The following is a 15,000-nucleotide window of genomic DNA, read 5'->3' on the forward strand; positions in this document are numbered from 1 at the left end:
CCAGATTCTCCGTAAAAGTAATAATCTGGCTTTACTTTCACCGCATCAGAGTCTTTTAGGTTTTCCTCGGCAACTTGTTGCGCTGCTTTCTTCGTGATGAGATACTTTGCCTCAGTGGAGCTTCCTGGTTCACCTGAGAAGGGAGCTGTGAAGAGTAAGAAAAAGCCCGACCTCGTTACATATATCTTAGATGTCTTGCGGTTTTAAGGATGCGATTTTTAGCGGATTAGAAAATGCGTATGCTATGAGAAAAAGGAAGAAATGCTGATAATATTTTATCTATTTTGGGTATCTGCGTAGCCATTTGCGTTTTAATCAGTCTAGTTGTGGTATTCTTAGCAGCTGAAATACTAAAGAATTTTTAATAATGTCAGACTAATGTAACATCATTATACATGCTGCAATGGGTTAAGACGACGCAACTCTGTTCTTAGCAGCTCCATATTTATTTATCCATATTTCCGTAGACAGCTGACTCTTATTCGTAAACTTATACGGGACTTACCAAGGATTTGTTGTTCCAAGGAGGAATAAAACTGGGCAAAGAAAAAAAATTCAAGAAGTAGGACGGTCACGTGGGAAGAAGCCAAACTATCCGAAGACCAGTGAAAGCAATTCATATGGGGAAGAAAGATTACTCCAAAGAACCTTCTATACCTCTATAAAGCACACAATAAACTAGAGAAACTAGAGCCGACCTGAAGATCAGTGAATACTTAGCACATGTATATACTCAGCAAATATATCTTTCTTTGCAAAGGGAGAGGCAGAGAAATAGAACACACAGAGAGCTTTTTGTTTATTATGTACATGTTGTTATCTAAAATGAACTGAAAATACGCACTGGAATCTCATGCTCCCGAAAAGGTTTAATTTGCAGTTCAAATAGGTTTCGTCCAATTGTTCATTGTTCTGCAAGCGCCAATGTATAATATATTTAGTCTTTCTTAACATGCCCCTTCTTTATTCATGGACTATTTACGTTCTTTTCCTGAATTTTGAAGGTTTTGGATTGATTACATGCAGTTCTTTTTCAAGCAATCGATTATTTTTATGAATATACAGTGAAGCAGTTTCTATAACTTGTATATTAATTCATTAACTGTTGTCAGAATATTTACGCCCCATACGATGAAAACGCAAGACACACACCAAGTCTCGAGATCACTGATCATCTCTTTGGCCTAGAGTGACCTTCAGTCTGCACCTGAGATGTTTCAGCTGCCACAATTCGCGGAAAAGATACGACTTTAAGTTAATCAGGGCATATTTGGATGGAGGGTACGATGAACACCCTTTAGTGCCCATAAATCAGACCAAATTCAGGAACCCTTGTTAAAAAAAAGGCCAACAAGCAAGAACAAGTGCCCTGTCAGTGTAAGCAGAAGATAAACATAGTTAATGTGAAGAAAAAAGCAAATCTGAACACCAACTCATCAAAATACCTGCCAGTGGCTGGAAAGCCTGGTAAGAGCAACGTCATTTATCAATAAAAGGCTAAACATCTCTGGATGATTGTGTAAACAAGTGTGAACAAACATGCAAATGATTAGCGAAAACAAACATTAATGTGAAGGCATCATTCATCACAGAGCTATGTCCCATGCAAATATCAAACCCCTAGTGACCTAGTCGAACCGGGTAAGGGATCCCGGTACAACGGCTCAGCAAATATTTGTACTGTTTATCAACGCGCTACACCAACAAATGCAGCTATTTCTGGAATGAATATATAAATCTGTTAGAGGTATGCTGAAGAGGAAGTGTTTGCTTATTGTTTATTATTATCATGTGTTGCTGTTGTTTATTATTAATGCATTTCAACTCGTGTTTGTAATACTTTAGGTCAGTGCATTATGTATATCATAAAATACCTTCCTACATGTAGATGGATATCAATTAGATTTTTTTAGAATAATAATAATAGCATTATTATAATTGTTGTGTTCATATTTACATGGAACATTAAAAAAAGTTCGTTGATTAGTTTGGCAGACTTCCGGGGAGCAGAAAGCTGTAAAAAGTATAGTAATAAATAATTTTAAATAAATTATTTATTCCCAGACACCTATATGAACAAACCACATTTACTCTTCCATATTAACATTCATTGCGAAATCTTCCTGGATTTCACTTTCCTTCATAATTGTACTCATAATCTTTTACATTTAAATTTACCTTTACATTAACCTTAAGCTTTCTCCTTTTATAAGCACGTTTAAACCCTTTCACTAGTTTCCGCACTTTTCTTTTCCGAATCGGCGCTGTATCTGAGAAAATCTGACGTTCTACAGTAATGGCACAACACTCTCCCTTATCCCACTACTTTGCACTATATCTAACGTCCTTTCTCTGACTTCTCACGTCATCCAAGCCACACCGAACAGCCATGGAGACATAACATACATGTCTCAGCGGCACCTCTACATCAAATCAGCCACTTTCCCATCATGTATTCTAACACATACTTCACTGTCATCACAAAGAAATTTTATTAGTTTTTTTATTATTGTCTATAATATAGACAACAAAGAACTAATAAAATTAGACGATATAATACATTGTTAACAGCTTCCACTCTGCATCTCTTAATCCTATCAGAAGTTTCCTTTTGGTACATATAAGCAGTGAACATCGTTTCCCTATTACTTGTAAACTTCTCACTTAACCATAATAAACTCTTGATCTACGTAGACACCCTCTCCCTATTCTAAGCCACGATGCTCTTCTCTTAGAAACCGTTCTGTCTTACTGGTTTTTAACTCAGAATCCTACCAAGCACATCTCCAGGTATAATTCTTACATTCACCTCAGTGGGTCATAAACCACTGAGGGGCTGCGGCGACGGCCGATTTTCGAGAAATTATTGATTTTTAGTTATTGATGGATTTAAACTCTTTTTATGTCTAAATAAACATGTCCTGAAGTATTACTGCAAAAAATAAACAAGAAAAAAAATTGACGTGGGTTATTTTACATATTTGTTCACCGCATCTACTGGCCTGTGAGTAGCATTGAGCGAATAATTGTCGCAAATGGTCAATACTTTTCACTCCTTTTAGAATACACATTGTCTACGATAAAAACTGGTTCTTTCTCTCAAAAAATATCATATAATAGCAAATATATATCTATGTATCTCGATATCCCCTCGTGATATCGCCCTCTGAGCGACAATATGTCGCCAGAAATACACATCTCTAACCCCTCAGTGGAATGCCCGAGAATCGAACTCGCGGCCACCGAGGTGGTACGCCAACACCTTACCGACCACGCCTTTCAGGTGCTCCTATATGAATTTGGCAGTCGTAAAGACATTGCGCGACATATTGTCGCTCAGAAGGCGATATCACGAGGGGATATGAGTTGGAAATTGAGTGGCTGCCAGCCACTTATTTCTCCTTTCCTTGTCCTTTTCGCTGGGAATACGATGCCAGGAAATGAAAAGGTTATTATATGTGTTATCATACTCATGTAACAAAAAGGTTATATACTTTTTAATTCCTGTAATATAATAGAAAATAGCAGAAAAGCTTTTTATATATAACTTGCCTCTATATATACGGGACAAGTTGTTACAGACCATGGGGTATATTGTTTCAAAATAGAAAAAGTATCACATCGTTTAAAAACCAAAGGAAATCAATTAACACTTCATTGTACACAGGTCACATATATATGCATAATGAGCAATTTCATTGGTGCAGCGTTCACATATCTAAACTTAGCATTTGATACATTGCACCCATTACTCCCCTGAGGCTGTATTTAGCCATTTCACCAATAATCTTCAATGTTCTTTTTGCTTTTATTTCCACCAGACTTCAGAAACCTTTTGTTATTCAGATTCCTTTTACTGGTTTTGCTCTTGAGCCTTTTTCTTTGTGAATCCTCGTTGTGCTTCTGTAGTTTCATCTTCCTTTTTTGCATCTTTGTGTCTTTCTAGGGCTAGCCTTTTTAAAAGGTCGTAGCTCCTCTGGGGGTTACATATCTCCCGTAGATCTTTGTTCTGTCTTTATAGAAGGAGGTGATTTGCATATGTAAGGCCTATCTAAACCATCCTTGCTTTTGCTTGTAACAGAGTCTGGAATAATTTTCAAACGCTTGTTATGTAATGGGGTGTTAGATGGTCTTGAGAAGGTTTACAGGTAGGTATCATGTAGCCTATGCAAACTTCAGTAGGCTGTAACGGGCTTTCATCATTTGCTTTGGTTTCATTACCTATTTTTTGTGGTTTCTACAACTACAGGTGTATCCTATGGATTTTCTTTTGGACGACGAGATGCAACTATATATTATGCTGGGCAAGTTGTTACTGATTGTAACAACTAGCCCCGGCGAATTATTTTCCTTCTCATAAATTTTGCTATTAATTTGAATTATGGGAAAATGAAGTCTAATCACAGTTTTTCTCCCAAGTAAGAAATTAAGGCCATAATTACCGATTAAACAGAGGTTAATGAAAGTCTAGCCATGCGCAGTGCTAACTTACATTCATGACGCTTTCGAAATTTTACTTTAAACACCTAACATTTAGAAGATTGACGCCATCTCGATGTTTGCGGAGTCACTAGTGTAAACAAACTTCCCATTTCCTGTGCTAAATCCGCACACCACTTGTACCCATAGATTTTGGTATGCTTTCTTCTCAAGAATCTTAAACGACGATGGTGTTTATGCTTGCGACCAGGGAAACCTGGCGATTTTTCGGGAAGAAGAAGAAGAGTGCGCTAGATATCATTTAAATAATTAGTTAAACACCAGAATAAGGTTCTGAATTGCATAAATCTATTACGTATTCATGATAATTCACTTTGAAAGTATTCGTTGTTGTAAAAGTAACCAGATTCCTGACACAAATTTTAACGGTTTTCCTTGTGAAGATTAACTACCATGTGTTGTTCGCGCTTTCCTATTTTTTTTATCAGTGTTGCCAATTGGTATGTGTTTACCCTCCAAACTTGGGATAAGACTTACACAAAACCGTGGAAATAAGTGAATTTAGCGTATCTATTTGTAATATTTATCCATAAATATTAGAGCAACTCAGTCATTATTACATTAGTATGACAGCTAGAATTCATGGAAACAATTTGTAAAGGCATCTGGATATGTGTCAAGTTCCAGTAAAATGGCAACGATGATTTGCCATTCCTAGCACGCAAACATTAAAGGTTACTTTTACTTCAGCCATACAATTATTAAAAATTTTAAAGAAAGTCAGAATAGTGATATTGACTTGAATCAATGAAAATTGCAATAAAAAAATACAACATGTTTGTCATACACAATTCATTAATCTGTCGTCTGTTCGCCGGTGCTTTTGGCAGCCAGGAGTACAGGGTGTCCATAAAGTCCCAGTGCCATTACAAGTATTTGTTGCTCAGAAACCATATAACATCGAGTAATGCAAATTTTTGTAGAATGTTTTACATTTCCTCATGTTTACATTCAGAGCACTTCATTCTACAAAAAACTGCATTACTTTATGTTATATGGTTTCTGAGCAATAAATGTTTATAATGTTATGGACACCCTATCCAATAAGACTGAAAAATTAGTTCCGCCACGGCTTCGCTTTAAACAAACTCTCACGTATTTCAAGTGGAATTTGGAGTGAATTAAGAACGAAATGGGTATAATTACAACCAAATACACACTGTGGAGTTTCAGTTGTGATGGCAGTAAGGATAAAACCACCGATTACAGGGTAAAAATGCATTTCAGTTCAAAACGTGACTCTTGAATGAGACGTCTCATACTTTCATTAGTATAGGCAGCAAAATGCTGTTTTATTGTGCTGATTACAACTACAATCTAGAGTAATATCAATAAACGTTACATACAGACGCAAACATTGTTCAAATGAGCGCTGGGAAAGCTGGAAAGGAAGTGCCAGCAAATGTAGAAAAGAATTGGACAAACTCCCACCAGACGCCATATTGGATTTAAAAACTGCCTTGAACACATATTTTACGAAGACTTCAAATGCTTATTTTACTTCGTATGGCGGTGTAATATATCTCGTTTTGTTGACGAAACTTCAATCTTTTGAATGGAATGCTTAAATATTTAATTGTATAGTTGTTTCACCAATTATTGCCCTACAACTCTACCCTACAGTTAGAAGGACCGATGGGAAAATGGGGTTTTGGGTGGGGTAAATTACTTGGGAGAAGGTTTTACCATGTTAATGTGTTAGTATTTCCTGCTATTTATGAAATTTCGAACGTGAAATACAAGCGGAAATAAGCGACATGTTACAGGGGAGCTTTTGTTTCAGACACCGACTCCTAAGTGAGGGAAAAGGTGGGGGTGGGGGAGGCGTGGGATGGAGCGTGTCGGGGGGGGGGGGGGGGGGCGGGGGGGGGGGGATGGGGGGGATTTTGGGGGGTGACATGTATTTAGCCAATCATGTTGCAATATTAACCCCACATTGCGGTAGGACCGAGTGAAGAATTTGGGGGATTCATACACTAAGGTACATAAACGTGTTATATTATTTCAGTCTTTTATTTCTATTTCGTTCTAATTATGGCTTAATATAGGCATCTGAAGTGTTCTCATTGTATTTTGCCCCATATATCTTGCAATATTACCTTACAATTGAGGACAGGCCCCTGAAAAATGCCATAGAGATGGGACTAGGAGACGCTTTTAGGACGTTTCGTTACCCATCTGTCAGTGACGTGAAGTTGAGGGTTTTTAGGTGTATTTCATACATGAGTTATACATGATTTGAACACAAGCCACTTCCTTCTCTTTCCATTATTTCTGTCTAAATTTGTTACATCATTTTACAACACATTGCTCACCCATAATTCTTTTTTTATAATTTACCTTATTATTAGTTTCATAGAACATTTACATTCATATATTTCATTTTATGCATTTACAGACATTTCATTTTCGGTAAATTACCATCTGTATTTCTTCATAGCCTTTATTTACTTTTCTTATGCTAAACTTTATATTAACTTTCCTTTAAAGGGGTTTCTGGCCAGGTAACACTTCGTCCTATGTTAGGTGGGTTATGATAGTATGATAACCTTATTTTACGTTTCCTTTGATTGGGGGTCCAGGCAGGTTGCCAGGTAACACGATTCACTAGGTTAGGTTAGGTTAGTGTGGTAAAGTTTATTTTAGGTTTCCTTTAAGGGGTCTAGGGGGGGCGGTGGGTGAAGTCCCCCCAGCCAGATAACACGTACTAGGTTAGGTTAGGTTAGTATGCTAACGTTTAAGTTACTGTTCCTTTAAGGGGGGTGGCCCCCCCCCTCCCCCACAGCTAGGTGACATGTTCTAATATACTCTCTTTTTTTCCATCTGTCCATCTCCCTGCGGTGTTTTCGCATGGTAACACTGCTTCCGGGGCTTTAAATAGTTACGCTATGTGTAAGTTTTAGGTAAATAAAAGGATATCTGGGTGTACATTTGCAACTGAAGAGTGTTTTAATAATTTACTGTATGCGAATTACACCGTTAATATTCGAAATAGGATATTATTTGAAGCCTGGGACACAGTATTACCATACGCAAACACCATAGGCGGATGGACAGATGTACTAGGTTAGGTTAGTGCAACAGGGATTTTTAGGTGAGAGGTGGCATTAACTTATACTTCTCATGATATCCGTGTGGTTTAGAATGCTAACTGTACGTCCTGAATTCTTGGTTCCATGGTTTGCGCCCATGAGCTGACGAATTTCTTATCAACTAAAAAATTCCCCTTCGATTAACATATATGAAAATATATCAATTCCGATGTAGAGCGAATTAGACATTAAAGGACATTTGTAGCTTAATGCTTATATATGAATCACAGTAATGTGATATGACTCATAAAATGGCTCCGTGTGGACAAAAGCACTACAAAGTTATTAAGGTCAAGGTTGGTTGATGCCGACTCCAAAACAATGATACCAGAGTGTAACAGGGAGTTTTAGGCAAGAGGTGGCATTAACTTATACCTCTCATGATAGCTGGTTGTTTTAAAACACTTCACTGTACGTCCTGAATTCTTGGTTCCATGGTTCTCGCCAATGGCCCGACGAATTTATTATCGACTAAAATATTCCCCTTCAATTATCATATAATTGAGGTAGAGCAAATCAGATATTTAAGGGGATATATATATATATATACATATATATATATATATACTATATATATATATATATATATATATATATATATATATATATATATAATTATTACTAACAGGACCGCATTGAAACTGGATGGTATCTAGTGGAGGTATTTATTCAAAAAAGTTACAAGCTTTCCTGGTTTAATAGTCCTCATTGTCAAGCGTCCATGGAATGACTGGAGATGTAGTCCAGCTGTATTTACATGTGTGTGGGGAAGAGGATTGAACTCCTTACTCCTGTTATTACCCTTCATCTCCTGGATGACCCCACCTTCGTGACCTTGACCTTTCTCTGACCGCCGATCCTTCCAGATGTTGTGTGGGGTTTCTTGTGTTTTGTTTCTTTTCTATTGTAAAGTGTATGATTTTTCTTGATTGGCTGTCTTCAAATCCGTTTCCTGTGTTGCTTGCCCTTACATTGTTTGTGCGTGTTATGAAGGCATTCCTTGCAATCAGTCTGGCTGTTTTGTTTGTGTTCCTGTACAAAAAAAAATCATATTTTCCCAATCTGTTTTATGGTCTATTTCCCAACAGTGCTTGGCGACTGCCGACGTCTGATTGTAGTGCCTTATGTTTTGCATGTATTGTTTGCTTCATTCCTTGCATGATTTGCCGCTTTCGCCAAAGTAACACTCTTCACAGTCTATACACGCCCCTCTTTCCTCTCCCCCCTGTACCAACTTTTTATTTCTAACTATATTTTATTCCTAATGGTGTGTTTGTAACTGCCGATCAATTTGAAATTATCTAGCTTTCTGTTGATGGATGAATGATGTGTTTTCCGAGACTGTAATTGTTTTCTTCCCTTTCGAATGGTCCTGTTCCATCTTTTCCCTCTCCCCGAAATGGTTTTTTCTTGCCTTAATGTGTGCCTGTTCCCACCAATACTTAGGGTATCCTAATCTCCTAAAACTCTCTCTCAGGTATTTCAGCTCTTCATCCAAGAATTCAGGACTGCAAATCATAGTTAAGCCTTGATGGGCAACCCGTACTTCTGTAGTTAACAATAAAGACTTAAACAGTATTTTCTAGGATAATTATTTCATAATACTTTTCACAATGCTACTTGGTACAACAATATGTCCCATTGCCCTCTATAAATGGATTGCATAGAAGGTTAATGATCATCATGTTCTCATCCCTGACCGTGTAAGCGTCACTGTGGATATCATCGTGGCAAGAGTGATCGGTGTAAGTGGGATGCCAGGTCATCCCGGAGTCATGAAGGACTTGGCATTCTTGAATGTTGAGGAGGTTCATTGGCAACGTCGAGTCCCAGATGGTAACACCTGTGTCCTGGAGAGCCATGTGCTGTAGAGAATGAAGAGAATGTAAATCACTGTTATCTTTTCATATTGAAAATGTCTGCGGAGATATTTAGAAGATTACATGTTAATTTGTACATTTGAAAAGTTTATTTTATATGGTTTAGTCAAAGTAAAACAAACGATGTCTTCATTGAAGATGGTGGAGATAGAGTATCATGATTTTAAATGTACTTCGTGATTCTTATAACAGTTTTATGATGAAACCAGAGATTGCAAATTAGTTCTGGAAGGAACTATTAAAATTAAATTGATGCTAATATTAGAAACATTAGGGAAGTGCACGAAAGATATTTAACGAGCAATTGGTCTTCGAAAAAAATATTCATCCCATGATTGGATCTTGTGTGGCAAACCGTATCCCTAGCATGAAAGGAAATGGCTCACTTGACTCAGTACTCTGCATTTATATGTAGCAGAAATTCTGAATTAATCTTGATATGATGTCAGACTCACCAGTGTTGGAAAGTTGGAAAGGACAGGCAGATTAGACATGCCTATTTTCAATGACGCCAAGGTGTCAGTCAAGGAACTGAAGTTTGAAAGGTTTTAATGAGTGATAACTCTTGAAATTTCTATGGGGTGAATGAACTCTACTGGATAGAAGAAAATTGGTGACAATAACCTGTAGTTCTAAATTATGAACCTATACCAGAATAGAGTTCAAGAAATAGATAATTTCAACAGTTACAGAATTTTTGCCAGGCTTATCTTAACCAAGGGTACAATCATTTAGAGAATGCATATACTCAGAGAGTCAACATGATTTTTTACCATGACTTCTACTGTAGACATGATTTTTCGCTTTAAAACAAATAAAAGAAAAATGCCGTGGGAAAATTGTTTTCCTACACATTGTATTTGACCTTACGTTGTTGTAAGTTTTTATCTGAGGAATGGATTTTTTATGGCAGCAGCCATTTTTATCATATAACTTAGATAATTATCACATTATGCATTAAGAAACCAGAGGCCATGTGCACTCTAGAATGGGAGGTTGAGTGTTTAATAGCAAAAGGTTTTACGCCAAGACAAAGATCACTGATTTATGCGAGCCTCTCGTAACTTTATCAGGACAATTACTGATGCAATATCCTTACGATAACTGTGTGATGAATCATCAAGAGACATATAGATCTGTTGTTCCCAAAAAAACTGATCATCTGTAGTAAGGGGCGGACCAGGAAAGGGATTTTTACGCGTGTAAGCTAATTAAAAGCGTTGATAGTTTAACTCATGTGGTTCTACCCTATCTCAAACCTCAATTCTGATGAGGACATATCTCTCCATAATGATAATGTGATAAGAGTTTCGCTCCTTGCTGAAAATTGAATGGTCCAACAGAATGCTCATAGCAAATATCATATTGCCTATCAAGTGTCAAAGTTGACTCATTTCATTATGTGGTAACTTTTTCTCGTGACTAAAGTTTGTGAAATGCTCACCATGACTTCGTCGATCCATTCGGCCGTGGAAGAGAAGAGTCTGGAGTAATGGAGAATATGATCTAGTTGTTGAACGAGAACAGTTCCTCTTTGCTGCTTCGAGAAGTCTTCTTTATTTACCTTGACAGCATTAATACGAGACAAAGCCGTAAATTCTCTGAAAGGAGGGAGAAACCAGAAACTTGAGAAGAACAATTTCACCTCTTTTCATAAGCATTCCTTGCGCCATGATTTCTTTGTGATGCGGTTGTAATAGCTAAACAATTCAAGTATACCTAATTTGCTACATTTATCCCATTTTATATTTCCCTTTGCTAAACATTTTAGCCGGATATTCCAGTATAGAAAAATATATAAGATTTGTGAAAATGGGTTTTTCATTAGTCATCTCTGAATGCAAATACTTTTTATGCTTATCCGGCAGTAAATCCCTTTGACCAAATAATTCGAATACTCAGCTATAGTTAACGTTCCTTATTCCATCTTAGCAGAAATGAGGGAAAGCTAAACTACCAAATAAAAAATCTGAAGAGGTTAACGACTACTACCCACCTAGTTCTTGACTGTGCCCATGCAAGGACGTTGGTGCGCGCTGCTAGAACGCTGAGGACCTTCGCCATGCTCTGCCATACGTCTGCGCATTCAGAGAACTGGTTCAGACTTTCTCTGTCTGTTACTGATCCTGAGACAACGGTCCATGAGCCAAAACCTTTCCGGGTTAGAAAAAGCCCATTTCACATGTGGTCACAAGGTATCCTCTTATTAGGAGAATCAATGTTGAAAATTAGGATTATAGCGGCACTTCTGACTACTGTATTGCATGAACTAATGATTTGATTTCTGTCCAGTGAACTAAAGGAAATAGATTATATCCAAGACAGTAAAAATGAACAAATTCTATTCCTTCCTAACAGAAGGAATGTTCAATAGGAAAACAAACACGTCTCACGCACACACACACACACACCCACATATAGCTCTTAATCTTAGTTATTGTTTGTAAAACCGAATCTTCTTTGTAATCTTCTACCCAATTGCAGTTGTTTGGAAATGCAGTAAAGGCAAAACATGTTTGTATATATATATATATATATATATATATATTATATATATATATATATATATCTATATATATATGTATATATTATATTTATATGTACATCTCTATATACTAGCTGACCAACTCGGCACTGCCCAGGAAAACTCTGAACAACTTAGAAAAATTTTCCTGCACGTTCTAGTACTGACTGCCCCTTTTATCCAGAGGTTACTGTGCTAACTGTCCTTTTTATCCAAATGTTACTTTGCAGACTGTTCCATTTATCCAGCTATCACAGTGGTGACTGTCCCACTTATCTAGGTATTACTGTGGTGTCTGTCCATTTATCCAGATGGACTGTGGTGACTGTCCCTTTTATCCAGTTATTATTGTGGTGACTGTCCCATTTATCCAGATGGTTACTGTGGTGATTGTCCATTTTATCCAATATTACTGTACTGACTACCCCTTTTGTCCAGGTGGTATTACTGTAGTAAGTGTGTCATTTATCCAGATATTACTGTACTGTATATCCCTTTTATCCGAGTATTACTCTGCCAACTGTCCCTTTCATCCAGGTATTACTGTGGTGACTGTCCCAAACCTAAATACACTCCCTATGTAACTCGAACACCCCACAAACCTAAGCACATCCCCACTAACCAAAACATACCCCTAAACCTAAACCCAACACCTGCTAAACCTAAACACACACCCTGATTAACACATCCCCGCTAACCTAAACACACCTCGACTAAACCTAAACAAAACCCCCTAATAACCCTAAACGCAAGCCTTGATACGGAATTATTTATCACAGGAGAGAAAAGCATTTTCAATTATATTTTTTATGGTATCAAATACATGAAATGATGTATGAAAAACCAGTGAGTTTATTTACCACGTAAGATATTAAGGGAAGGGTAAAGGGGGATTGGGGAAGGGGTATGGATTTGAAACCTACCTTTTTATCTAAGTTAAGTCAAATGATGGCCATATGCCAAATTTTTGTCTAGATCAGTCAAGCGGTTCAGATTTCCATAGTGCACAAACATATGACAAACATTTGGAAATACATACAGTTTTATATATAAGACATATTAACACATACACACACACACACACACACACACATATATATATATATATATATATATATATATATATATATATAATTATATATATATATATATGTGTGTGTGTGTGTGTGTGTGTGTGTGTATGTGTGTGTGTGTATGCGTAGATAGGTCGATAGATTGACAGACAAATAAAACAATAGATGAATATTATTTCTAAATATTATCTAGTAAATTTATTTTACCTACGATTACTAAATTCGGTACTCTCGAAGCATTATGTGCCCAGAACTTCAGTTCACTTCCGGTCACTTCTGACTTATTGTAGATATCAAGTCCTTTTCCAGCCCAAATAAAATCTAATTTGGCATCGTGGTCTCCGGCAACACTTACAGAATAATGAATTTTTTTGTGAGCCGTCGAGTAAGCCTTCCACGTGGTTGATGTCTTTTCCTGTCAAATGAAAACACGAGTAATTTCAAGTATACTGAATGATTGGTTTTGAAATAACAACTGATCCATCATTTACTTATTTATCCCCGCGTTCCTTCTTGTCTTTTCTTTTTCTGGTGTCAACTACCTACAGTTGTTAATGATAACGGGATAATTAGAGTCTGTGACGGCAAACAGCCAGCTGTTCTCATCTTAGGTGCGTCCAGAATGCAAGGATCAGGAGAGAGAATGAAGAGTACATTCTAGTCACAAGGTTCAATGAACGCTCTTATCAACCAATAAGGAATCTTGTTTTAGAGTAATATATTACTTTTCAGCTCGTATAATATTATACACAATTCAGGTATAATTTCCGGAAAAGGTATTTTTAATCGTATTGTTGTTGGAGTATTTCGATATTAACCCTGTTTCTGCTTGGTTAAGTAGACCACCCAGTACAGAATAAAAAAAATTCATTTATCGTGAAATAACTATAATACGTCTATAAAATAAACTGCATTATATCCATCACCTAAAGCAAAAACACATACTCTGCAATCTTTTCATTTTTTCCTTTCATGCTCATGAAAAATGTCAGATGCTGACTCCTGCTGAACCGATAATGCATGAATGACGTACAATGGTCAAAAGTCCTTGTATAGCATTGCAGACATATAGAAAGAGATCAGAAGGATTTGGTTTGTGAAATATAGATGTTAAAAATTTCCTTTTGCTGCCACTACTAAAGAAAAAAAAATCATAAATCTAATAATCTTTTCTATAAACATGCTGAGAAAAGTTGAAGATTTTTTTGGGGTAGAATTTGAATTGACATAGTTGAAAAATAGATGGATAAGTAACATTTTGAATGTATATAACAATGGTTTTTGTGATACATTTCTTTAAAGTTTTAGGCTAGCATGGTAAAACGAATGTATGTATAGGATATAAGAAACCATAGACCAACATCTCATTAATGCTGACATAACTGATATTTTATCATGTAAATGCAGAGAGGCATATATTGGCAAGAACCTATGTAGGGTTACTTACCTTTATGGTGTTATTGTAGATATGCCAGTTGAAATTTCGCGTCATTTCCAGGAAATTTACGAATTTGTCTCGAATTTTGGAATCGCCATAAAACGCAATCCACAAAGGACCATCTTGGCCCTTCTGGCGCAATGCCGAACATTTCTTGACTTCAGCTTCATCATACAGTCTTATGCTGCAGTCCAGATAGCTTAGTCTTCCACCGGTTATCTGTTGAAAAACATACGAAATTAGATTCATAGAGAAAGACAGTGGCGTGGTCGGTATGGTGTAGGCGTGCCACCTCGGTGCCGCGAGTTCGATTCGCGGACATTCCACTGAGAGATGTGTATTTCTGGTGATAGAAGTTCACTCTCGACGTGGTTCGGAAGTCACTTAAAGCTGCTGGTCCCGTTGCTGAATAACCACTGGTTCCATGCAACGTAAAAACATCATACAAACAAAAAACAAAAACAAATAAATCATAGAGAAAGAAGTATGCAAT

General features: G+C 36.9%; 1 protein-coding gene across 1 annotated transcript in view; it reads right to left on the reverse strand.

The window, feature by feature from the left end:
* Nucleotides 1-8,256: 8,256 nt before the first annotated feature.
* Nucleotides 8,257-15,000, reverse strand: part of LOC135226902 (uncharacterized) — a 7,976-nt gene continuing 1,232 nt past the window's right edge. Inside the window, exons 1-5 of the mRNA XM_064266590.1 lie at nucleotides 14,517-15,000; nucleotides 13,277-13,484; nucleotides 11,469-11,625; nucleotides 10,917-11,073; nucleotides 8,257-9,457 (exon numbers count right to left, since the gene is read on the reverse strand). The exon at nucleotides 14,517-15,000 is cut by the window's right edge and continues 1,232 nt beyond it. Of these exons, the coding sequence (XP_064122660.1) occupies nucleotides 9,209-9,457; nucleotides 10,917-11,073; nucleotides 11,469-11,625; nucleotides 13,277-13,484; nucleotides 14,517-14,756 (1,011 nt within the window). The 5' untranslated portion in view covers nucleotides 14,757-15,000 and the 3' untranslated portion in view covers nucleotides 8,257-9,208. The remainder of the gene's footprint in view (nucleotides 9,458-10,916; nucleotides 11,074-11,468; nucleotides 11,626-13,276; nucleotides 13,485-14,516) is intronic.

The sequence above is a fragment of the Macrobrachium nipponense genome, chromosome 15 (assembly GCF_015104395.2).
Source record: "Macrobrachium nipponense isolate FS-2020 chromosome 15, ASM1510439v2, whole genome shotgun sequence".
Lineage (NCBI taxonomy): Eukaryota > Metazoa > Arthropoda > Malacostraca > Decapoda > Palaemonidae > Macrobrachium > Macrobrachium nipponense.